The 24,343-nt window shown below is 41.4% G+C and overlaps 1 protein-coding gene across 1 annotated transcript in view; it reads right to left on the reverse strand.

Annotated features, from left to right (window-relative positions):
• The window catches only part of LOC137328900 (potassium/sodium hyperpolarization-activated cyclic nucleotide-gated channel 1-like), a 218,280-nt gene that overhangs the window by 62,874 nt on the left and 131,063 nt on the right, over positions 1 to 24,343 (reverse strand). Inside the window, exons 5-6 of the mRNA XM_067994379.1 lie at positions 20,231 to 20,377; positions 1,297 to 1,537 (exon numbers count right to left, since the gene is read on the reverse strand). Of these exons, the coding sequence (XP_067850480.1) occupies positions 1,297 to 1,537; positions 20,231 to 20,377 (388 nt within the window). The remainder of the gene's footprint in view (positions 1 to 1,296; positions 1,538 to 20,230; positions 20,378 to 24,343) is intronic.

Consider the following 24,343-nt stretch of genomic DNA (forward strand, 5'->3'; position numbering starts at 1 on the left):
AGCTGTCCAATTTAGTCCCACTCCACAGCTTTCTCCCCACAACCCTGCAAATTAGTCCTCTTCAAGTACATGTCCAATTGCCTTTTGAAAGTTCCTATGGAATCTGCCTCCACTACCCTTTCAGGTAGTGCATTCCAGACCTTAATATCCTTCTGTGTGAAAAAAATTTCTCCTCATTCCCCCTCTAGTTCTTTTGCCAATTATTTTAAATCTACGACCTCGAGTTTCTCCCTATTTACTCTATCAAAACCCCTCATTATTTTGAATATCTCTATTAGCTCTCCCCTTAACGTTCTCTGCTCTAAGGAGAACAATTCAGCTTCTACAATCTTTCCATATAACTGAAGTCCCTCATCCTTGGAGTAATCCTAGTAAACCTCCTCTGTCCCCTCTCCAAGGCCTTGACACCCTTCCTAAAGTGTGATGCCCAGAATTGTACGCAATACTCTAACTGAAGCATAACCAGCGATTTGTAAAGGTTTAGCATGACTTCCTTATTTTTAAATTCAACGCCCCTATTTACAAGGCCAAGTATCCCATCCGCTTTCTTAACCAGTATCAACTTGCCCTGCCATCTTCAAAGATTTGTGAATATGCACCCCCAGGTCCCTCTGCTCTTGCACTCCCCTCAAAATAGTACCATTTAGATTATACTGCCTCTCCATGTTATTCCTCCCAAAGTGCATCACCCCACACTTATCCGCATTAAATTGCATCTGCCATGTGTCTACCCATTTCACCAGTCTGTCCATGGCCTCCTGAAGTCTGCTACTGCCCTCTTCACTAGTTACTACGTTGCCAAGTTTTGTATCCATAAACTTTGAAATTGAACTCGCTATACCCTAGTCCAGGTCATTTATATATAACAAGAAAAGCAATGATTCCAATATTGATTCCTGGGGGACCCCACAGCATACTTCTCTCCAGTCAGAAACACATCCATTTACCACTACTCTCTGCCTCCTATCCCTTAGCCAATTACGTACACAAGTTATCACTGTCTCTTTAATGTGCTTCTATTTACCGAATAAGTCTGTTATGTGGTACTTTATCAAACATCTACTGCACTACCTTCATCAACTGGTGAAGAGTTCCACAATATAGACAGCCAGTACTTCAGGTAAAAAAAAGTAACGACCCTCTTAACAGAGATAGGAGAGCAGTCGTTGCCAATTGTAGCTAATAATCAAATTAAAAATATTAATCAAATAACTTGGATGATAGCTTTATATTGTGCCATCTTGTGTAGTCATTTTATTCAAATTTTCTGCATAATAAGATACAGGTGACACTAACCTCCAAAGTAAGAGCCATCTGACAGCTTCATTTCCTTGCTGGATTTGGTGATGACAGTAGCCACCCCGTGCTGAATGAAATACATCTTCTTCCCGATTGTCCCTTCCCGCACAATATAGTTTCCAGGCTGGAACACCTCGAATCGCAGCTTGCTCAGCATGCTTGTCACAAAACTTGGGTCAGCATTTGCAAACAGGGGCATGGTGGCAACCAGCTTCCGACAATTGAAGTTAACAATTTCCTGAAAAAAAAAGGAAGTGCCAACCTTTATTATAATGCAGCAAGGCAGTACATTAACCTTCTTCGTATCACATTTCCCTAAGTAGGATAAGGAACATGAATAGCATCTTACATAGGAAATCTGTATAAATCACTGATAAAATGGTAACTGTTGAAGGGTTTGGGAATAGCAAATAAAACAAACTAACGATTTATTTTGAACAACATTCTTCAAATTATCTTAACAGCACACACCTGTGTACCTGTAGGAGTGAAAGGGTTAAAATATTTTGTTTTCTGATTCTACAGAATGCTTAGACAGTTGACTCATGGGAGTGGAAGGAAAGAACGGCCTCTTTCAAAATGCTCCATGTGTTTATAATAGGTCTGCTCATGAGATTAGATTTAAAAAAGAAAATGCAGAGAAAGCAACTGCTCAGTGAAGAAAGTCAAACTATCACAGCTTCTATGAAAGTATTAACACAGCAGCAACAGCAATATACCTAAGCTTTTACATACAATAATCCGGGACAAAATTAATAGTCACATGGACAAATGTGGATTAATAAAGGAAAGCCAGCACATATTTGTTAACGGCAAATTGTGTCTAACTAACTTGATTGAATTTTTTGATGAGGTAATGACTTGGACTTGGGTGTACAGGGCACAATTTCAAAATTTGCAGATGATACAAAACTTGGAAGTGTAGTAATCAGTGGGGAGGACAGTAATAGATTTCAAGAGGATAGACAGTCTGGTGGAATGGGCGGACACATGGCAGATGAAATTTTACGCAGAGAAGTGTGAAGTGACACATTTTGGTAGGAACAATGAGGAGAAGCAATATAAACGAAATGGTACAATTCTAAAGGGGTACAGGAACAGAGAGATCTGGAGTATATGTGCACAAATCTTTGAAGGTGGCAGGACAAGTTGAAAAAGTGGTTAAAAAAGCATATGGGATCCTGGGCTTTATAAATAGAGGCATAGAGTACAAAAGCAAGGAAGTTATGATGAACCTTTATAAAACACTGGTTCGGCCACAGCTGGAGTATTGTGTCCAGTTCTGGTCACCGCACTTTAGGAAGGATGTGAAAATCTTAGAAAGGGTGCCGAAAAGATTTACTAGAATGGTTCTAGGGATGAGCGACTTCAGTTACGTGGATAGACTGGAGAAGCTGGGATTGTTCTCCTTGAGCAGAGTAGGTTAAGAGGAGATTTGATGGAAGTGTTCAAAATCATGAAGGGTTTAGATAAAGTAAATAAAGAGAAACTGTTCCCATTGGCGGAGGGGTTGAGAACCAGAGAACACAGATTTAAGGTGATTGGCAAAAGAACCAAAAGCGACATGAGGAAAAACTTTTTTACGCAGCAAGTAGTTATGATCTGGAATCCGCTGCCTGAAAGGGTGGTGGAAGCCGATTCAATCGTGGCTTTCAAAAAGGAATTGGATGAATATTTGAAAGGAAAAAAATTGCAGGGCTATGGGAAAAGATTGGGGGAATGGGACTAACTGGACTGCTCTTACAAGGAGCCGGCACGGGTTTGATGGGCTGAATGGCCTCCTTCTGTGCTGTAACCGTTCTATCATTCCATACATGGGTCCATTTTAATTAGGGATTTTGACAAGCAAATCAAAGGAGCTCAGAAACTTTGGCTGGTTTAGAGGGTAATTTTGGCAGAAGGAGGAATTTGGGGAGAAGCCCGCTTCCTCCTGATTTCCTCCCTTTTTCTGGCCTGGCAAATTCCAATGGAGGGAGTGTGACATCACATTTGGAGGCAGGACTCGTGGGATCGCCAGGCTCCATCAAAACTCCTGCCAGTTCCGTATAGCGTATAACCAGCGGTAAGTATACTTGCATGTAGCAGGAATACTTGCAGGACAGAGCAATAAGTGGGCCCCACAATGCCGTATCTCAGAGAGGTTGATTGGTGTTTAGAAGTGAAATATTGACAATGTAGCAGCCAGGACTTCGAATTTTCTTTTATTGTGGACACTCAAGCCAGAGCAGCATGCACCTCCACATCACGATGGAGCGGCAAGATATTGCTCATAAATTCCTGTGCTCCCAAAGGTCCCCAGAAGTGTTGTGAATGGCCACCCCAATTATTAAAATGACTCCGGCCTATCATACCTCCAGCAGTGGAACTGGGCTTCCAGAATTTCTGGGCTGAGGGCTTATTTTCTTTCAAACTAGGTAGGAAGGAAATAGATTATTTTAGGTAAATGTTAGATTCTAGTTGATGGAATTATCCATTTAAGATTCTATGCAGGAGCCTTTCTTGAAGAACAATGCAATTGATTATCATCTTGATTCTATTCTTAATTCTATCCTGACACTCCAGTTGTACTGAGTCCCATCTTCACCCTAGCTGAGATTGGCTAACTCAGCACAGGCCAGGGATTGAACCTCCTACCGTCCTAATTTGTTCCACTCCAGCAACAAGAAGTGTTTTATTCATGAAGCCATTGGTCAGAAAGTTTTTCAATGCCTTTTAAATATCTAAATTACCATTTGATATAATTTCCAGCATGTTAGTGCTAAAGCCATTATTTTTGTTGCTGTGGGTGGAATGATAGTTAAGTACAGGAATAATCTTCCTCACTTGAAATTTATTTTGTGTTAAAAGAAATTCTTTCCTGCCAGATTGTTTTTTTTTCTTAAATAAGCATAAAATGTGATGTATAAATTTTATGACTCACAAACATGACTGCTGCCATACTAGCAGTCATGAAAGTCCCTTTTAGACTGCCAATATTTGACAGTAGCAACAAAAATCTAGTGGCATAGTGCCACGACTGCTACACCTCGTTATCAATGCAATGAAATTCATTAAGACTGCAAAAACATTAAATAAACCATGTGGAATCACCCATAATTGGCATTGCTCACTCTTGCCAATTTAGCTGCACACAAAATACTCGGTACCACCCACATAAGCGACCTCTGAAATATGTGTGCAGTACATTTGCATCAGACTATGTGGTGCCAGCAATGCTAAGCAGCATCACAAAGATTAGGGAATAAGCCCCTTGGTCTCAGATATCGAACCATTTTTCAACCATAACAACATGGGACTAGGATCCTGGAATAATAGCTGTGAATGTGTGAAATTGATACTGTTTTTGTTTTTCCTGTCGAAAGGTTACAATTGTATCGTGCATCAATCTCTCGTGGGTATTTCCTTCCGATGGGTTTTAAATTAGATTTCAAGTGAGTTAGGCTTTAACTATTCAACATAAAAGCAATGTAGTTATTTATAGAAATATTATTGCTTAAAAACAATAATATCTAAGGAGCATCTATGTACTTTGTTAAGTCTAGTTTCCATAAGGTGATACAATATTCACAATGTTTTTGGCTACATCTGAAATGAAAGCAGTCAACTTTAAAATAATCCTTAATGGGATGAACTCTGAAATCAGTTTAACTCTGAATCAATCCAAATTGGCTTGATTTAAAGGGTTCTCCCTCTCCCAATTCGCATGGTTTAGATTTGGTTGCACCTGTCCCTTTAAGGAAATAGTGCAATGCACACAGGGTTGTTTTTTTTTGTCTATTCTACAGATGTTGTTCCGTATTGGTAGTAAGGAGTTAAAAGTTTGCATAAGTGGGTTAAAAGCAAGTCAAAAATGTGCATTTTTAAACAAAACTGCAGTTAAAGATATTATTTTGGTATTGGGTCAATGGGTAAAAACACAGCCAGATGTGCTCCTGAGCTGTACAGATGTGGAAGGTCACAGTTACCACCTTTGATCTCTGTTAAGTTCATTGAACTCAGATAGGCACCAATAAGGGTAATGCAATTGGCAACAGCTTCTGGGCTAGAGAAGGGAAATTCAGCCTACTTGCAACAGAGTGATTCCCACTGACGTGGATGTTGGCTGAGGACAAGATCAGACCCAGATGTGATGCCCTTCATCCTGGAATAGCCTGCCAACACCGACCATCTAGCTTGTACATGAAGAGTGGCTACTTGGGTGAGGTCCTGGAAGGGCGTGGTGGCAGGGGAGGTGGGGAGCTCAATTTAGACCTTCAAGGGAGGAGGAGAGAAAGCTGGAAAATAGAACAAAAAATTCTTCCACATAAAGGTGCTGGAGAAATTAAAATTAAAAAAACCCCAACAGTTTCCCTTCAAGCCCACTCCAGATGGGTGAGCAAAGTGCACAGCGTGATCTCATCTGAAACAGACGGGAAATCATGCTGAGCCTTATTCCATGGATTTAAATTCAGCTCCAGTATATTTTCCATGACAGTACTCTAGACTGACCTAAAATGACGAATGACCGGACCCTACACCCAGTGAAAGAGCTTGGCCAACTTTCCATTTCACACTCGTATGTTCTGTGCCAGCAGAACCAAGCCAGCCAGCTGGAAAATATGGCCTGTGTAGGACTTTATACAGCCAAAAGAGATAGAGGAGAGTTTCATGCCTGTAGTGTGTGCTGGATTCAAAGCTAGACACTAGAGGGGAAAGAATGGTGTCCTAACCCAACTGCACCTCACTGCCACCCTCAAAAGTCAATGCTTATGGGCTGTATACAAAATACTGGAAAAGATAAGAGGAAGACCCATTGGATTGTAAAATCTATTGCTAAACCACATGGTACAAGAAAAAGTACAATGCTATAAACACAGATAGACTTTTACATAAAGCTTTACTGAAGAGTCAATGCTTCCCGCTAGATGCTAATAAAGTCTAAGCGGTCAATGAAATGAGCAACAAAAACTATTCTGAAAGTTTACTGGAAGGATTTCAGGTAGATTAGTAAGAATTAGCTCATTTTATGCATTCTGTTGGAAATCTGCTATACTGGCACCTGAGGTAAGTTTAGAAACATAGGAACTGGACTAGGCCTTTCAGCCCCTCGAGCCTGTTCTGCCATTCAATTAGATCATGGATGATCTGTACCTCAACCCCATTTACCCATCTTTCCTCCATATCCCTTGATATCCTTACCTAAAAAAAAATCGATTGATCTTAGTCTTTAAATTTTCAATTGACCCAGCATCCACAGCCTTTTGGGGGAAGAGAGTTTCAGATTTCTATCACCCTATGTGTGAAGAAGTGCTTCCTGATTTTGCTCCTGAATGGTTTGGCATTGATTTTAAGTTTATGCACCCATGTTTCTCGGCATCTATCCTATCAAATTATTTTGTAATTTTAAACACCTCGCTAAGATCACCCTTCAATCTTCTAAACTCAAGGGAATAAAAGCCAAATTTATGCAACCTGTCCACATTATTTAACCGTTTAAGTCCCGGTATCATTCTGGTGAATCTGCGCTGCACCCCCTCCAAGGCCAAAATATTATTCCTGAGGTGGGGAGCCCAGAACTGAACACAGTACTCCAGAAGGGGTCTAACCAAGACTCTGTACAACTGAAGCATAACTTCCTCCCCTTTGTATTTCAGCTCCATTGAGATAAAGGCCAACATTCCATTTGCTTTTTTGATTACTTTTTGTACCTGTCTACTAGCTTTTGGTGATTTGTGTACTCGGAATCTCTTTGCTGCTCCATAGTTCCTTGTTTCTCAGCGTTTAGAAAATATTCCGATTGGTCTTTCTTGGACCCAAAGAGCATGAGCTTCAGCAGGTTATAGCCCGGAAAATACTATGAGCAATGTCACTGTATGAACATTAACCAACTTAATACATTGATATCAAATTCCTTTCTCAGCTGTTTTAACAGGGGCATTAATAATTTATTTTAATAAGACCTCAGTTAAGGTACTGTGTCAGTATTAGGGTCCACACTGTAGTAAGGATATTGAGGCTTTAGAGAAGGTTCAACACTGATTTACTAGGATGCTGCCTGGTATGAAGAAATACATATTTGAAGACTTGAAAATTGGCTCTTTTTTCACTAGATCAATGCAGATTATGGGACAATATAACAGAAGTGTTTAAAATTATGAAAAGATAAGACAGGGAAAATAGAAACAGATTGTTTCCAGTAGTTGGGAGATCAAGAATGACAGGCCACAGATACAAACAATATTAAATGTGAGATTTAGAACAGAGGCCAGGAAAAATTTCTTTACACAAAGTCATGAGGCTGTGGAATTTACTTTCAGTGTTTGAGACAGAAATTATGTCAACATTCAAGATTACATTTGATTGGTGGATGAAGGAAAAGGGGCTGAAGGGATATGGGAACCGGATGGGTAAATGTGATGAGAACTGTCTGCTCTCATGGAGGGTCAATGCCAACAGACTGGTTGGGCCAAATAGCTTGTTTCCGTGTTGGAACTTCTATGTATTTCTATGGGTTAACACCTCTGTGAAAATAGTGGAGAGGGGAATTTGACTCAAGTACACTCTATGATAATACTGTTTCATGGAATTAAAAATCGGGAGAGATGTAAGGTGAGCTGCTGACTTGCTATCACCCGTTTTATAGTATTGCACAAAATTCCTGTGACTTTCCGGCTAGGAACAAAGTAATCAATTGTTAAGCAACATTCTCAGCTTCTGCAGCCTTTCCTCATAACTGAGGTGCCTAACTCCAGCTATCGACTTAGTTGGCCTCCGAAGCATCCTCTCCAATGGAAGTCCTTCTAATAATATGGTGACAAGAACTGTACACAGTACATGAGGTGGGGCCGGCATAATGCTCTGATTTCCCTGCCTTCCTGCCATAGTATCACCAGTTCACAGTCAGACCAATACAGGGCTGGCAGTACTGAGTCTGCAGCAGTGGGAAGAGCGCCAAGTCATGAAGGAGGTAGAGGACCTAGTGTTGGCTACCTATCCCTCTCTTCAGTTCTCCTACTGCAGAGTCATCTTGACATAATTTAACTGAGACCTTCTGGGGGCCTGTGCCCCCTTTCTCTGTAGCTCCTCCCCCTTCAAGTGCTGGAGCAAAACTACAAGACGTTCGGGCTCAGCAACGCCGAGCTCCTTCTGCAGAGTGGCAATACTGCCAAGAGCCCACTCTGCAGCTACAATTAATCTTGGGTCAGGGGCATGACAAGGTCGGGGCAGTAAGTGGAATCCTCCCCCCTCCCCGGTTAACCTCCAGGCGATGAAACTATCCTGGAGGGAAACCCTAAATGTACAATGTATGTGATCAGCATATTTTCGAGATAACTAATTGGGATGGCCCAGTTTGTCGATTGACTCAATGTGCTACAATTCAAATAACAGCTCTCCGTGGCAAAAATTGGGGGCACATTCTATTTTAAAGAGCGTCATTTAATATCTAATTGTATTTTCGATACTAATAATAAAACAAAATATTGTCATAAACTTATTGGTAAAATTCCTTTGTTCCAAAAATATTTTAATGGGATTTATCTCTAAAGTAATATTGTGTATAATATTAGCATGTGCAGACCAAATCACAAATACAACAAAAGCCCAGAAATTACCGCTGGTTATATCAGCAGATGAATTCTTAATGCACTTCTATGACGACATTTCGACGTTCACTATTTAAAGAGGAGCCTCCAGCGAACAGGTAATGCTTGCGTTAAAATAGCAGACAGCGTTCATACATTAACATCACCAGCAGTAATTCCTTGATGTACCTTGTAATCAACTTACGAAGTTAAAAACGGACTGGAAGCTATATGGATTAAAATAGACTGAATCTGAGCTGAGCTTCTTCACCTTTTTGTTACCTCCTCTACAGTGCAATCCTCACCCCCGTCCCAGAAGGTCAACCCTTCAATATCTCTGGATGTTTTTTAAATTGTATTTTTGATTTCTTGCTTTAATTCCTTTCGGGTCCTCTGATTGTGCTTGATATCTTCAAACGCAGTAAATGAGATGGGGGCTCTGATCCTAATTAGTCATTAGTCATGTGGAATGTGCCTTTTTGAGTCAGCAGGGATATAATATCTCTGGTTGAGCTATATTGGAACTGTGCTGAGGGTGGTTTAAAATAGATTCTATCAAAACTGGTTTCATGTGGTTCTCAAAAACTCCACGAATAGGTTATAATATGCAGAGCCCAATTCATTAGCGCACTACTCAAAATATGCTGACAAAGCCTGATGCTAAAAGCCTGCCTCTTGCATTTTAACTATTAAGTTTAAAATAATAATATCCTGTTTCCAGCTGTTCTGTCATGTTGTAAGTTTCACAAATTTGAGAGAATTATCATCAATAATACCTTTAACAATAGTTACAAAGATAAATAGTTAACTTTAATATATTTTTATTTTCATTTCTATTTATGTTGCTTATCTTAAAATATGTATTTGTTCAAATGGTGACTGCTGATGATATTATCAGAACTGGACAGGATGTGTTTCTGAGCAAAATGACGTGATCACTGATGCACTCAGACTTTATCTATGGATGTTATTTCAGCTCCCTCGTACCATCAACTAAGCAACAAATTCCAGTAAGAGTCAGAATTGATTCCCTTATGACGTTCTTAGAGCTCATGGCTTTAACCTGAAGCATTAAAAAAACCACAATGGATATAGAATAAAACAGAATGCTACATCAATGAGAACTGTTTGGAACCATTTGATTTATACAAAGCACATTAATAGCAAGATTTCCTCTAAATTTATTTAATAAACCACTTGATTTTCCAGCTGATTTTCAGTATCCTGTTCATACTGCATTTTCGAAACTCCAGGTTGAGCTAAAATCTAGCTGCAAGATCCAAATTATTTTGTTGTGTACCTGAACTGCCTGCATTTGGACAAACAAAACCAGCACAGCATAGTGATTCAGTTACAGTCTCACAAGGCTAACAGCAAATTGGTCCAGTTTTGAGATTGCATAATCCCATAATGCATCTTGCAGTAATGTAGATTATGTTATCGTGCTACTGCAGGAGACAGCTGGACACAATGGCTAAAACGTTTACATTTTTAACTGGGGGCTTGTACGAATTGCTGTAGCGCATCTTCCACTTTCAGTGCTGATTATGTTACTAGTTTCTGAGTACTGGAAGCAACTGTAATTGAGGCACTAGAGTTGGCAACAGATTGTTGAATTTCCTTTGAACTATGGTATCCCTGCTCTCCTGTCTGGATTTTCTTCTTTTCTTCTGCTCACCAACAACAACACCACCAACTTGCATTTATATAGCGCCTTTAAAATAGTAAAACGTCTCAAGGCGCTTCGAAGGAGCGTTATCAAACAAAATTTGACTCCGCGCCACATAAGTAGACATTAGGACAGGTGACCAAAAGCTTGGTCAAAGAGGTAGGTTTTAAGAAGCGTCTTAAAGGAGGAGAGAGAGGTAGAGAGGCAGAGAGGTTTAGGGAGGGAATTCCTGAGCTTAGAGCCTAGGCAGCTAAAGGCACGGCTGCCAATGGTGGAGCAATTAAAATCAGGGATGCGCAAGAGGCAAGAATTGGAGGGCTGGAGGAGGTTGCAGAAATAGGGAGGGGCAAAGCCATGAGGGATTTGAAAACAAGGATGAGAATTTTAAAATCGAGGCATTGCCGGACCGGGAGCCAATGTAGGCCAGTGAGCACAGGGGTGATGGGGGAACGTGACTTGGTGCGAGTTAGGATACGGGCAGCGGAGTTTTAGATGAGCTCAAGTTTATGGAGGGTGGAAGATGGGAGGCCTGCTAGGAGAGCATTGGAATAGTCGAGTCGAGAGGTAACAAAGGCATGGATGAGGGTTTCAGCAGCAGATGAGGTGAGACGGGGTGGAGATGGGCAATGTTACAGGGGTGGAAGTAGGTGGTCTTGGTGATGGAGCGGGTATGTGGTCGGAAGCTCATCTCAGGGTCAATTAGGATGCCAAGGTTGTGAACAGTCTGGTTCAGTCTCAGACAGTGGCCAGGGCGAGGAATGGAGTTGATGGCTAGGGAATAGAGTGGGGACCGAAGACAATGGCTTCGGTTTTCCCAATATTTAGTTGGAGGAAATTTTTACTCATCCAAGTACTGGATGTCGGACAAGCAGTGTGACAAATCAGAGACAGTGGGCTCGAGAGATGTGGTGGTGAGGTAGAGCTGGGTGTCGTCAGCGTACATGTGGAACTTGCCATTGTGTTTTCAGATGATGTCGCTGAGGGGCAGCATATAGATGAGAAATACGAGGGGCCAAGGATACATCCTTGTCCAAAGGAAATGGTGCGGAAGCAGGAAGAGAAGCCATTGCAGGTGATTCTCTGACTATGACTGGATAGAATGGAACCAGGCAATCCCAGCCAGATGACGGAAGAGAGGCGTTGGAGGAGGATGGTGTGGTCAACCATGTCAAAGGCTGCAGACAGGTCAAGAAGGATGAGGAGGGATAGTTTACCATCGTCACCGTCACATAGGATGTTATTTGTGACTTTGATAAGGGCTGTTTCAGTACTGTGGCAGGGGCGGAAACCCAATTGGAGGGATTCAAACATGGAGTTGCGAGAAAGATGGGCACGGATGTGGGAGGTGACAACATGTCCAAAGGCTTTGGAGAGAAAAGAGGGGTTAGAGATAGGATGGTAGTTTGCAAGGACAGAGCGGTCAAGAGTGGGCTTTTCAAAGTGGGGGGTGATAGCAGATTTAAAGGGGAGGGGGACAGTACCTGAGGAGAGGGAACTGTTAACAATATCAGCCAACATGGGAGCTAGGAAGGGAAGTTGGGTGGTCAGCAGTTTGGTGGGAATAGGGTCGAGGGAGCAGGAGGTGGGTCTCATGGTTGAGATGAGCTTGGAGAGGGCATGAGGGGAAATAGGAGAGAAACTAGAGAAAGATGTAAGTTCAGGGCTAGGACAGGGGAGAACCTTAGGGTAATTTTGGCTTGGTGGGCTGGGGGAAGGGAGGGAAGTGACAGAGGCAGCTGATCGGATGGTCTCAATCTTAGTGACAAAGAAGTCCATGAGCTCCTCACACTTGTGTGTGGAGGAGGCAGAAGAGAGGGGTTTAAGAAGACGGTTTGTAGTGAAGCTGGGGGGTTATCTTTGCATTCCAGGATGATCCTTGAGTAGTGGAGAGCAGGACCTGATAGTGCTTTATGTGATCCAGCCAGATCTGGTGATGAATGGCTAAACCAGTTGTCCGCCATAAACGTTCAAGTCTGCGTCTCTTGGACTTAAGGGAGTGGAGATAAGGGCTGTACCGGGGGAATGACCAGGGTGAGAGAGAGGGTTGGTTTTAATGCGGATGAGGGCATCAAAGGTGGAGGTGAGGGTGTGACTGAGCAAATCGGTAGCTGCAGAAATGTCATGGTGAATGGAGGGCCAAAGGCTGGACAGTTGGGAATTTGAAAGTGCTGTTGTAAGTGACTTGGGGGAGAGGTTTTTCCAGGGATGGACACAAAAGGAAATGGGGTTGGGACGAGGGAGAGGGATGTGGGTGGAGAGGGTTACAAGGAAGTGATCAGAGATGTCCTTATCCGCGATTGACATGAGTCACAAGCCAATCATGCAGACACACAGCTAGATAAAGTGCAATGATCGGATACAACAGAGAAACTGTTTGCACTGAGATAAAGAACACACAAAGTCAAGTTTCCAATCTCCTTTCAACTCCAGTGCAAATGGGTATGGCTGATTCTAGATGGCAGGAAGAATCATTTTCTCCCTCCTCCCCATTTAGGTCAATGCATAAGACCATAAGAGATAAGAGCAGGAGATCATGGCTGGTCTGATTTTTACCTCAACTCCACTTTCCCGCCTTTTCCCCAAATCCTTTGACTCCCTTGCTGATCAAAAATTTGTCTAACTCAGCCTTGAATGTATTCAATGACTCAGCCTCCACAGCTTTTTGGGGTAAAGAATTCCAAAGATTCACGACCCTCTGGGAGAAGAAATTCCTCCTCATTTACATCTTAAACGGGCGACCCCTTATTCTGAGACTATGCCCCCTAGTTTTAGATTCCCCCATGAGGGGTAATATCCTCTCATCACCTACCCTATCGAGTTCCCTCAGAATCTTGTATGTTTCAATAAGATCTCCTCTCATTCTTCTAAACTCCAATGAGTATAGACCCAACCTGTTCAATCTTTCCTCATAAGACAACCCTTCCATACCCGGAATCAACCTAGTGAACCTTCTCTGAACTGCCTCCAATGCAAGTATGTCCTTCCTTAAATAAGGGCACCAGAACTGTACGCTGTACTCCGGGTGTGGTCTCACCAGCACTCTGTACAATTGTAGCATGACTTCCCTGCTTTTATACTCCATCCCCCTAGAAATAAAGGCCAATATTCTGTTTGCCTTCCGGATTACCTGCTGCACCTGTATGTTGACTTTTTGTCTTTCATGTACGAGGACACCCAGATCCCTCTGTACCGCAGCATTTTGTAGTATTTCTCCATTCAAATAATATTTTGCTTTTTTATTTTTCCTCCCAAAGTGGATGACTTCACATTTTCCCACATTATAGTCCATCTGCCAAATTTTTGCCCATTCGCTTAACCTGTCAATATCCCTTTGCAGACACTTTGTGTCCTCATCGCAACTTGCTTTTCCACCTATCTTTGTAACATCAGAAAATTTGGCCACAAGACACTCTGTTCCTTCATCCAAGTCATTGAAATATATTGTAAATAGTTGAAGTCCCAGCACTGATCCCTGCGGCACCCCACTAGTTACAGATTGCCATTTTGAAAATGACCCTTTTATCCCGACTCTTTGTTTTCTGTTAGTTAGCCAATCCTCTATCCATGCTAGTATATTAGCCCCAACACCATGAGCTCTTATCTTGTGCAGTAATCTTTTATGTGGCACCTTATCGAATGCCTTTTGGAAATCCAAATATACTGCGTCCATTGGTTCCCCTTTATCCACCCTGCCCGTTACTTCCTCAAAGAACTCTAATAAATTTGACAGATGTGATTTCCCTTTCATAAAACCATGTTGACTCTCCTTGATTGTATTAAGAGTCTCTAAATGTCCTGCTACTACTTCCTTAATAATGGATTCTAGCATTTTCCCAATGACAGATGTTAGGCTAACTGGTCTATAGTTACCTGCTTTCTGTCTCACTCCCTTCTTGAATAGGGGTGTTACGTTTGCGGTTTTCCATTCCGCTGGGACCTTTCCAGAATCTAGTGAATTCTGGAAGATTACAACCAATGCATCCATTATCTCTGTAGCCACTTCCTTTAAGACCCTCGGATGCAAGCCATCAGGTCCAGGGGACTTGTCAGCCTTTAGACCCATTAGTTTACCTAGTACTTTTTCTCTAGTGATAATGATTGTTTTTAGTTCCTCCCTCCCCTTTGCCCCTTGATTTTCTACTATTACTGGTATGATATTAGTGTCTTCTACTGTGAAGACAGATACAAAATATCTGTTCAATTCCTTTGTCATTTCCTGTTTTCCATTATTATTTCCCCAGTCTCATCCTCTAAGGGACCAATGTTTACTTTAGTTACTCTTTTCCTTTTTATATACTTGTAGAAGCTTTTACTGTCAGTTTTTATATTTCTTGCTAGTTTACTCTCATAATTTATTTTCTCCCTCTTTATTATTCTTTTAGTCATCCTTTGCTGGTTTTTAAAGTTTTCCCAATCTTCGGGCTTACCAGTAATCTTTGCCATGTTGTATGCTTTTTCTTTTAACCTGATACCATCCTTGACTTCCTTAGTTAGCCATGGTTGGTTCACCCTTTTTGTGGAGTCTTTCCTCCTCACAGGGATATATTTTTGTTGCGAGTCATAAAATATCTTTTTCAATGTTTGCCACTGCTTATCCACCAACATACCATCTAATCTGTTTACCCAGTCCACTTTAGCCAATTCCGCCCTCATTCCTTTATAATTGCCCTTGTTTAAGTTTAATACAGTAGTTTCAGACCCAAGATCCTCGCTCTCAAACTGGATGTGAAATTCTATCATGTTATGATCACTGCTTCCAAAGGGTTCCTTTACTTTGAGATCATTAATTAATCCTGTTTCATTACCCATTACCAGATCCAAAATTACCTGTTCCCTGGTTGGTTCCCCAACATATTGGTCTAAGAAACAGTCCCTACTACACTCTATGAACTCCCCCTCAGTGCTATTTTTGCCAATTTGATTTGTCCGATCTATGTGAAAGTTAAAATCGCCCATGATTGCACTATCTTTTTTACAAGCTCCCCTTATTTCCTGATTTATATTTCCCCTACAGTGTAGCTACTGTTAGGGGGCCTATATACTACTCCCACCAGTGATCAGTACTGTATTGCTTTGTACTAGGAATCAGTCTGAATTCAAATATCCATAGCGAAAATTCTGAATTTTGGTCCATTATCATTCAGTAAAAAATATTCCCCTATTTTGTAGAAGAAAATATTGACCTCAGGAGAACTTTGATGGGACTTTCAAACGAATAGTTTTGTTGCTGTAATGGAGACTGACGAGTCGGATCGCCCTCTCGGCTTGTCTACTGTTGGGGAGGGTCCCTGTGTGTGCCGCAGTGGTTCCAAAGGAAATGTGAGCTGTGACTTCAAATTTACCTACCTGAAAGCCATTATGAAGCCGTGGCAACCCAAGAAACCATGTTAATGTCTGCTAATTCTCCATTCTTAGCCTGTAGTGTGGTTTCTTAGGATCGTGAGGGTCCAGAGCATCTATCAGGCAGATGTCACATCGCAGCCTTGAAGTTTCCTCTGGAGTCACTTTGAGATGCTCCCTGTTAGTGATGTCACCAAAATGACCTAGCAGGCAGGGAGACCCTGCTTGAGGGACTCTAGTCAGACTTAACAGTAATTTGTAAGGGATTTGTCAATTAATAAAAAAGGTCAATTAAAATTTTCCTGAGGCTAATATTTTCTTTATAAAATGCAAAGTACTTTGAAGGAGACTTCCCTTCCTCTTTAAGAAAATTTGGATTAGTAATTAGAGGGATATATAAAGCCTAGGATAATCAATACTTCATGGGACATAATGGCTCTTCTGCTGCTTCAATCGGTTGTGGGGGGGGGGAAATGGAGGTGAACGGGAGCAGTGGGGATGGATGAACATTCTTGTGCTTTGCTTGATTATCTTTGATGTGGAGATGCCGGTGATGGACTGGGGTTGACAAATGTAAGGAATCTTACAACACCAGGTTATAGTCCAACAGTTTTATTTGAAAATCACAAGCTTTCGGAGGCTTTCTCCTTCGTCAGGACCTGACGAAGGAGAAAGCCTCCGAAAGCTTGTGATTTTCAAATAAAACTGTTGGACTATAACCTGGTGTTGTAAGAATGATTATCTTTGAGGATCAGGACGGATTCATGCAGAACATTTAGGAAATTAAAAAGTATATTTTTTGAGTTTTCTATTGCTGCCAACATGTATGAGAAAATCTACCCTCAAGTATCTTCCTTATGAAATTAATTTGCTCTGCTTCCTGACATAATGTATAACTTAACTAGATAATAGTGTGTAACGGGGACCAGACGTGTCTCTATTTAAAAAAGTGTGGCTATTATTATAGAAAGAAAGACTTGTATTTATATAGCACCTTTCACGACCTCAGGACATCCCAAAGATCTTTACAGTCAATGAAGTACTTTTGAAGTGTAGCCCCTATTGTTATTATTTATGTTGTTCATTACATCATTTTCCTGCTATCCGCTCTTAGTCACACATTACTCTAAAGTCTTCCTGTGCCAATCACCTAGCTAACTCTAATTGTCACGAAACATCAACAGATGTCTATATCTGCACTTACAAAATGCATTTTAATAACTGTTCTACAGTATCTGGCTGCATTTGTCAGTAAAGAATTAAATGCATCCAGCATTCTAGCCGGGCCCTCGTTTGATATGCAGGATGGGTTTGGAATGGAAGTTGGGGGGAATTGGCTGCTCTGGTTAGCCATGCCCTCTTGATTCATTTACATGAAGCAGATTAGACCTTAAAGGGGACTGGTGATTATTGGTGGGGTATGATTCTGGTGCTGTTTATTAGCAGCAGTTTTGAGGTAGTATTCTTTAAGAACCTATTTTACTCTGTGTAATACTCAAAAACTCCCCCAAAACAGTGGTAATTCAGGGGATAATCCAGGCCAAGCACCCTTTACTAAGTGAATTCATGGTGTGCCACATGTAAGGGGTAATATTATAAATTTGCACTGCCAATGCACAGCTCTAGCCACCGGGGGTACATATCGATACTTTACACTCCTCATGATTTTCTATTATTAATGTTAATGGTTGGAAAATTGTGGGGTCTGCACCCAAGTTCTGAATATACACTCCCACCAGGTAAAGCTGTATGCAGAAACACAAATTTGTAAATTTCTCCCTTTGGCCTCATGTTATGCAAGGGTTACAATAGAAGTTCTGTGTTACAAGAGCAGTGCCACTTCAGCTGTGCATGGAATATGAACGGAATAATGTAATCTTCATTTAAACAAAAATATAAGATCAAGATGATTCAATAAATATATGAATTTGGAATAAATAATTTATGACATGTGCTACATTATTTCTGATCAAGAAATGATATTTGACACTCTACCTGAAGCAGTTTGCACCAGATTTTAGTTCTCTATCATCATCTTGAAAAATACAAGTGCAATTAATTGAAATAAGAGAATATTATCTGCTACTCTCTTAGAAATAGCTGGGTTATGATAAGCCAGCCTCATTAACACCTCCTTAGCCTTGGTATTCATGGGCACGCAACTCCATTGATACCACTCAGGACTTGGCTTAGTTATCTGACTCAGAACTGAAGGTTCACAATATTGTATCAAAAAAAGCAGATGATGAAGGATTCTCTCCCAAAAAGCCAACCGTGGGTCTTTTAAATGCTGAACTGCTATGTATTCCTTGTATTTTCTGATTTTATTACAATTACTAATTAGTGCATTTTAGCACAGAAAGGTATTTAAACAATTTGCGTTAAAAAGGAAAAACCACAGACAATGGCTTAGTGGGTTAGCACATCATCTTTTCACCTCTGGGACCTGGACTGAAGTTCAGCCCAGAATGATGGGATGAAAGTCTTCAATATTTCGTTGACTGAACAATCCTATATGAAATGACTATGGGTTGTCTGAAACCACCACAGGATCACAACATTAAAGTGCCTCTTGATTTGCTCCCATGCTCCTTTTATACCTTCTGTGGATTCTGTCAAAGTGGAGGTGAGAACAGTGTGCAGGACAGAGATTTGTTTGTAGGTGATTTGTGTGGTTGACAATGAGTTGCCCTGGAGGAACTGGCTCTCACTGAATTTTGCAGAGCACCACTGGCTCCTGGAGGGAGTATTTTATTTGGAGGTACCTGAATGCATCCTGCTGAAATAGACAGTTTCCTAGAAGTAAACGGAATTAGGGGTTACGGGGAGCGGGCAGGAAATTGGACATGATTTTAGATTTGAGGTTAGGACCAGATCAGCCATGATCTTATTGAATGGCGGAGCAGGCTCGAGGGGCCGATTGGCCTACTCCTGCTCCTATTTCTTATGTTCTTATGAATGAGGTAGAATTTCCCATTAATTGATGAAAGGACAGACTCATCATTGTGAAGTTAGCTGTGCCTGGTTCTGTCCTTCTTCTGCCAGACTCTGACCCATTTATGGCTAGTGCACGTGAAAATTCTTTGTTGCCTCAAATTGGAGAGAGAACAGGACCTTCAATTGTGCACAGATGTCTTTCCAGATCAGTAGTGCTGGTTAAACAATACTGCCCTTCTTTACTCCCTCCAGTCTCTATTCAGGATTTCTGAAGGGCAAGTTAGACAGATGACTGGTGGCAGAAACCTCCCAACCTTAGATAATCATGGGTTCCGCAGCGAGGTTGCATTCCAATCCATAATACCTCTGAGCTGGGCTGCCCAGTAACAATATCTGAAGGTTCGGGAAGTTAATCCTACCTTGCGATTAGGGTTTTGTAAATGACCTAGGCTTATTCATGGCTGTTTGTCTCCCTAAGGGAATCTGGCTTTGCACCTGTCAAAATCACAGAACTGTTGGGCCAAGACCGCAACAGATAGCATCTGCAAACAGGTAGATGAGCCAAGCATCACATTCATCTTAAATGTATCTGCTTGCCTCAGCAGTTATATTGGTAGACTGCTCCTTCTGTCTATGTTGGTGTATACATTTGCTATGAATTGAGTAACTTATCTTGCAGAGTTGATAGTGTATGGATTTCTGATATGCTCTGATATCTAAATCCTATTTCTTACAGTGCAAAGTGACAGGATTCCCATATTTGTGTGGAAATACCTTGTGTGAGGGATATGACCTCTGTTTTGGCATAATTGAGTTGGTAACCTGAAAGTTGGCCAAAGTCCTCGATGACTTGAAAAATGATGGGTAGTGAGGTCGTGTAACGATAATCGTGTATAATAATGTGATCTGTGTACAGTGATATTCGATACCTGCAGCCTGACCTTCATTGATGTCTAGGTTTGTTCTTTTAGCTGTTAGTAGTTCTATGACCAGAGCACAAAGAAAGGGGGAAGAGAGAGCACGTCTATATGATCTCTTGCTGGAGGATGATAGCATGGGAGGTTTGGCTGCTGCTATATTCTGTAAAAATGGGTTTGATCTATTCTAAGTTAAATGTAAAATGATCAACCGTGCACAATCTAATATGAAGCAATCTCATCCTCCACTCCAGTAAAAAAGTGGTCTGTGATTTTAGTAGTTTTGCATTAAAACATAGCTCACTTATATGACCGTCTCATACGCACAGAATAAAAGCCTTTTGGAACAGTTTTCAGCCACTGAAGTAATATTATAGATGTAAAAGTCCTTTATGACTGTCTAAACTAGGAGTCTCTAAATTCAGCACTGATGCTAAAAATAAGAATTGCTAAAATTAAAGCATCTCACAACATTGAGACAATGTGATTAGAAATGTGTATGTTACCTCCCTAAGTGGATCATTCAATTCTTCCAGAATGTTGTCCTCATCAAAGATCTTGCCTTGGTAGCGGTGTTCATAATAATCGTGAATCTTTTGCCGCATATCAGCAGGCAGTTTGTGGAAGGACATGTATTGTTCCACTTGCTTGTACTGAAATAAAAAGGGGAAAAGTTATCTGTAAGATCAGCAGATCTGTCTCATGCTGGAAAGGAAACACAAAGCTAATAAAGTTACTCCACAATATGTTTCTTTGAAGGTAACGTGATATGAAACACATTACTGAACAGAAGGAGAATAAAATATACAATAAAATTTAAACAATCTAGATGAAAGGCCAATGCCCATAGTGTAGGGTGTTGCTAAGTTTGAAAAGAATAGGAGAGAAGACAAGATAAATCTGAAAGTAGTATTTAGGTGGTATCAAGCCTGTTTAAAAAGCCTGCATATTGAATGAGGCAAGGACTTCCATGATTTTAAGACTTTGCAAAGGAATGACTTAAGAGTTGCAGATAAATTTAATTTGGAAAAAAATGAAAGGAATAAAAACTTCTTTGTCTAAATTCGTGAAAAAACAGGCAGAAATAACTAACAAATCAAAAGAAAAGACTTGCATTTATATAGCGCCTTTCATGACCTCAGGATATCCCAAAGTGCTTTACAGCCAACAAAGTACTTTTGAAGTGTAGTCACTTTGTAATGTAGGAAATGTAGCAGCCAGATCATCTGATTTTTTTTAGTGATGTTAGTTGAAGGATAAATATTGGCCAGCACACCAGGGAGAACTCCCCTGCTCTTCTTTGAAATAGTGCCATGGGATCTTTTACATCCACCTGAGAGGACAGATGGGGCCTCGGTTTAATGTCTCATCCAAAAGGCAGCACCTCTGACAGTGCAGCACTGAAGTGTCAGTCTAGATTTTGTGCTCAAGTCTCTAGAGTGGGACTTGAACCCACAACCTTCTAACTCAGAGGCGAGAGTGCCACCCCTGAGCCATGGCGGTTACTAACAAGAACAGATGCCTAATGAATTTGAAACCCATTTGCAGCTGAAATCATGCAAACTCTTGCAAAAACCGTACTATGGTGGCTGGTGGTTACAGTGGAATTTGTTAAGCGGAGGCACGCACTTCTCTGCCTATCATAACCTTTGACCTCAGCCTTTATCATCAGGTTTCTTTCATGCAAAGTTTACCCCTCAGTACCTGTCGATACTCTGTTATTGGAGAGAAAGAAGTTTTAACATTTTTTTAAAAATCCAGTAAAGTCAAATAGTTAATTCACTCCCTGGCCTTTGGTAACTATAGTTGCAATCTCTTTTTCCACTGAGTGATATGTTTCTTTTATATATATATATTGCATATACTGCAAATAGAACCATAGAACAAGGAAAGAAGGAGGCTATATAGCCCATCATATCTGTGTTGGCTTTTTGATAGAGCAATCTGTAGTTTATTGTTCCAAAATTCTTCCTGCAGTATAAACAGGTAGATTCAGAAGGGAAATGTGTTATATTATAGAATACTGCCATTGGATGTGATTCTATAATACAAATGGGGTGTAAATATAACTAAGATATGAACACTGCATAGCCTATTCTGATCCCACCAGCATTAACCCCATCCAAACATCTCAAGACAATTTTTTTCATTTAGATCCATCCAGATCTCTCCCACAGTTCTTTTCCGTAATCTCCCTAGTCGCTACAGCCTGTCCCAGTTTCAGGCTTCCAATAACTAGCAGTCATTGGCTCTTTACATGGTACAACGGGGGAGTCTCTTGGGTTGGGTGCCGAATGGGGGCGAGATCGGAGATGCAGTTTGGTGCCCACCCAATGCGGCAGTCACTAGGCCCGAACCACTTTCGGTTTCGGGCCTCATCAGCATTTTCTCAGCGAGCTGCGGCTACCAAATGGGTGCCAGCTCGCCAGTTTCGTCAGGGGGAAACTCGGCCAATTATTGCTTGCAGTCGCCCAGCAGGTAAAGCTTGTTGGGAGGGAGTGTGCCAGAATGGGCCGGCAGCAGGCCAAAGATCTGTGTGGGGCCTGGAGGTGGGCTCCTGCTCCTCCGGGCCCCATAAAAATCTTTCAAAAAACTAAAATCCCAGCTTTTGGGAGAGGCCCCCAGTGGTCCCTTTAAGAAGTACTCGTTAGGCCTTTAGAAGGTTCACTCGGTTAATCCCGGGGATGAGGGGGCAGACATACGAGGAGAGGTTGAGTAGATTGGGACTCTACTCATTGGAGTTCAGAAGAATGAGAGGCGATCTTATTGAAACATATAAGATTGTGAAGGGGCTTGATCGGGTGGATGCGGTAAGGATGTTCCCAAGGATGGGTGAAACTAGAACGAGGGGGCATAATCTTAGAATAAGGGGCTGCTCTTTCAAAACTGAGATGAGGAGAAACTTCTTCACTCAGAGGGTAGTAGGTCTGTGGAATTTGCTGCCCCAGGAAGCTGTGGAAACTACATCATTAAATAAATTTAAAACAGAAATAGTCAGTTTCCTAGAAGTAAAGGGAATTAGGGGTTACGGGGAGCGGGCAGGAAATTGGACATGAATTTAGATTTGAGGTTATGATCAGATCAGCCATGATCTTATTGAATGGCGGAGCAGGCTCGAGGGGCCGATTGGCCTACTCCTGCTCCTATTTCTTATGTTCTTATGTTCTTATGTAAATAAATGTAGAAGTGCGACTGGCATGTGTCGTGCATGCTCCGCCCATTTCTCCTTGATAGTTGCAATCGGGATTCTACAAAAGGCGTAGGATCCTGATTTTCATATTCAAACAGCTTCCCACCTCGTTTGGGTGGAAGTGCTGGGCACCCATTTAAAGGCCTGCCTGAAAATTGGCAGACATAGGGTCCAAACCAGATTTTCAACTGCCGGTCGTCCATTTTTCAGGCAAGAAACAGGTAGCCAGCAGTTGAAAGTCTCTCCCAATAGCACACTGGGGAAGGCAGCAGCAGGTTGGGACTTGGGAGATGGCAGGGTCGGAACTGGGATCTGGGTATGGTAACGTGGGGATTATGGTACTGGACTAACAAACCGGAGGTCATGAGTAATGCCACATTTTGAAATTGAAATTTAATCAATCTGATAATTTGTGGGTTGGAACCAGAAAAAATGAACATGAAAGCTGCCAGATTGTCATAAAGACCCAACTGATTCACTAATGTCCTTCAGGAAAAGGAACCTGCCAACACTACCCAGTCTGACCTAAATGTCTCCAATCCTACACTGCACAGTTAACTCTCAACGGCCTCTTTAATTGGCCATCAAGCCACTCAGCTGTAGAATCAATCATTCAAGAAGGCCCACCATCACCTTCTCAGGGCAACTAGGAATTAGCAATAAATCACCCACACACTGAAAAGAAATACAAATTTGGGAGTCTGGACACCAGTGGCAGCAAATCAGGAGTTGTGAAGAAAGTAGCAGATCAAGAATTGGGGCTTTTAGGGGACAGGGAATCAGGGCTTTTAAGCATGGGAACAGACAAGCGAGAGATTTTCCATATCCTAACATATCTTATAGTAGTCCTGGTTAAGAAGAGATGGCAAATTCTGCATGTGAATATATGCAGGTAAACATGTTGGACAAGCCTCAATCACACACCTATCTCTCTCTCTCTCTGGCCCACACACACACACATTTCTAGTAGCAAAATCTTATTATGTTGCTCAAAGCATTACATGAAAAGCTCATTCAGTTCAATCCTTTTTGCAAAATGGCCCTCTGCCATTTCAGGTTTTCAAATTACAATAGATTTTATTTTAATTAAAAACTTGACTTCATATCTATTATTGTTTCAAACACATAAAGTTACAGCATTATGTACAGATTAAAAGCAACACAAATTCATAGCTACTTAATGAAATAGGATCTGTGCTTACATTTTGATAGAGCTAATTGTTGATGAGGCTCGAACCCGAAAGTGGTTTGGGCCCAGTGACTGCCGCGTTGGGTGGGCACCGCACACGCATCGCCGATCTCGAGCCCATTTGGCTTTGACAGTATTTCTAGTTCCTTGCAGTGAAGCAGTATTTGAGATATCCTTGGAGCCACAATAACAAATTTTCTAAGTGTCCCCATAAAAACCCTGTGAGGCATTTAATGATGA

Source organism: Heptranchias perlo, chromosome 1 (assembly GCF_035084215.1).
Source record: "Heptranchias perlo isolate sHepPer1 chromosome 1, sHepPer1.hap1, whole genome shotgun sequence".
Lineage (NCBI taxonomy): Eukaryota > Metazoa > Chordata > Chondrichthyes > Hexanchiformes > Hexanchidae > Heptranchias > Heptranchias perlo.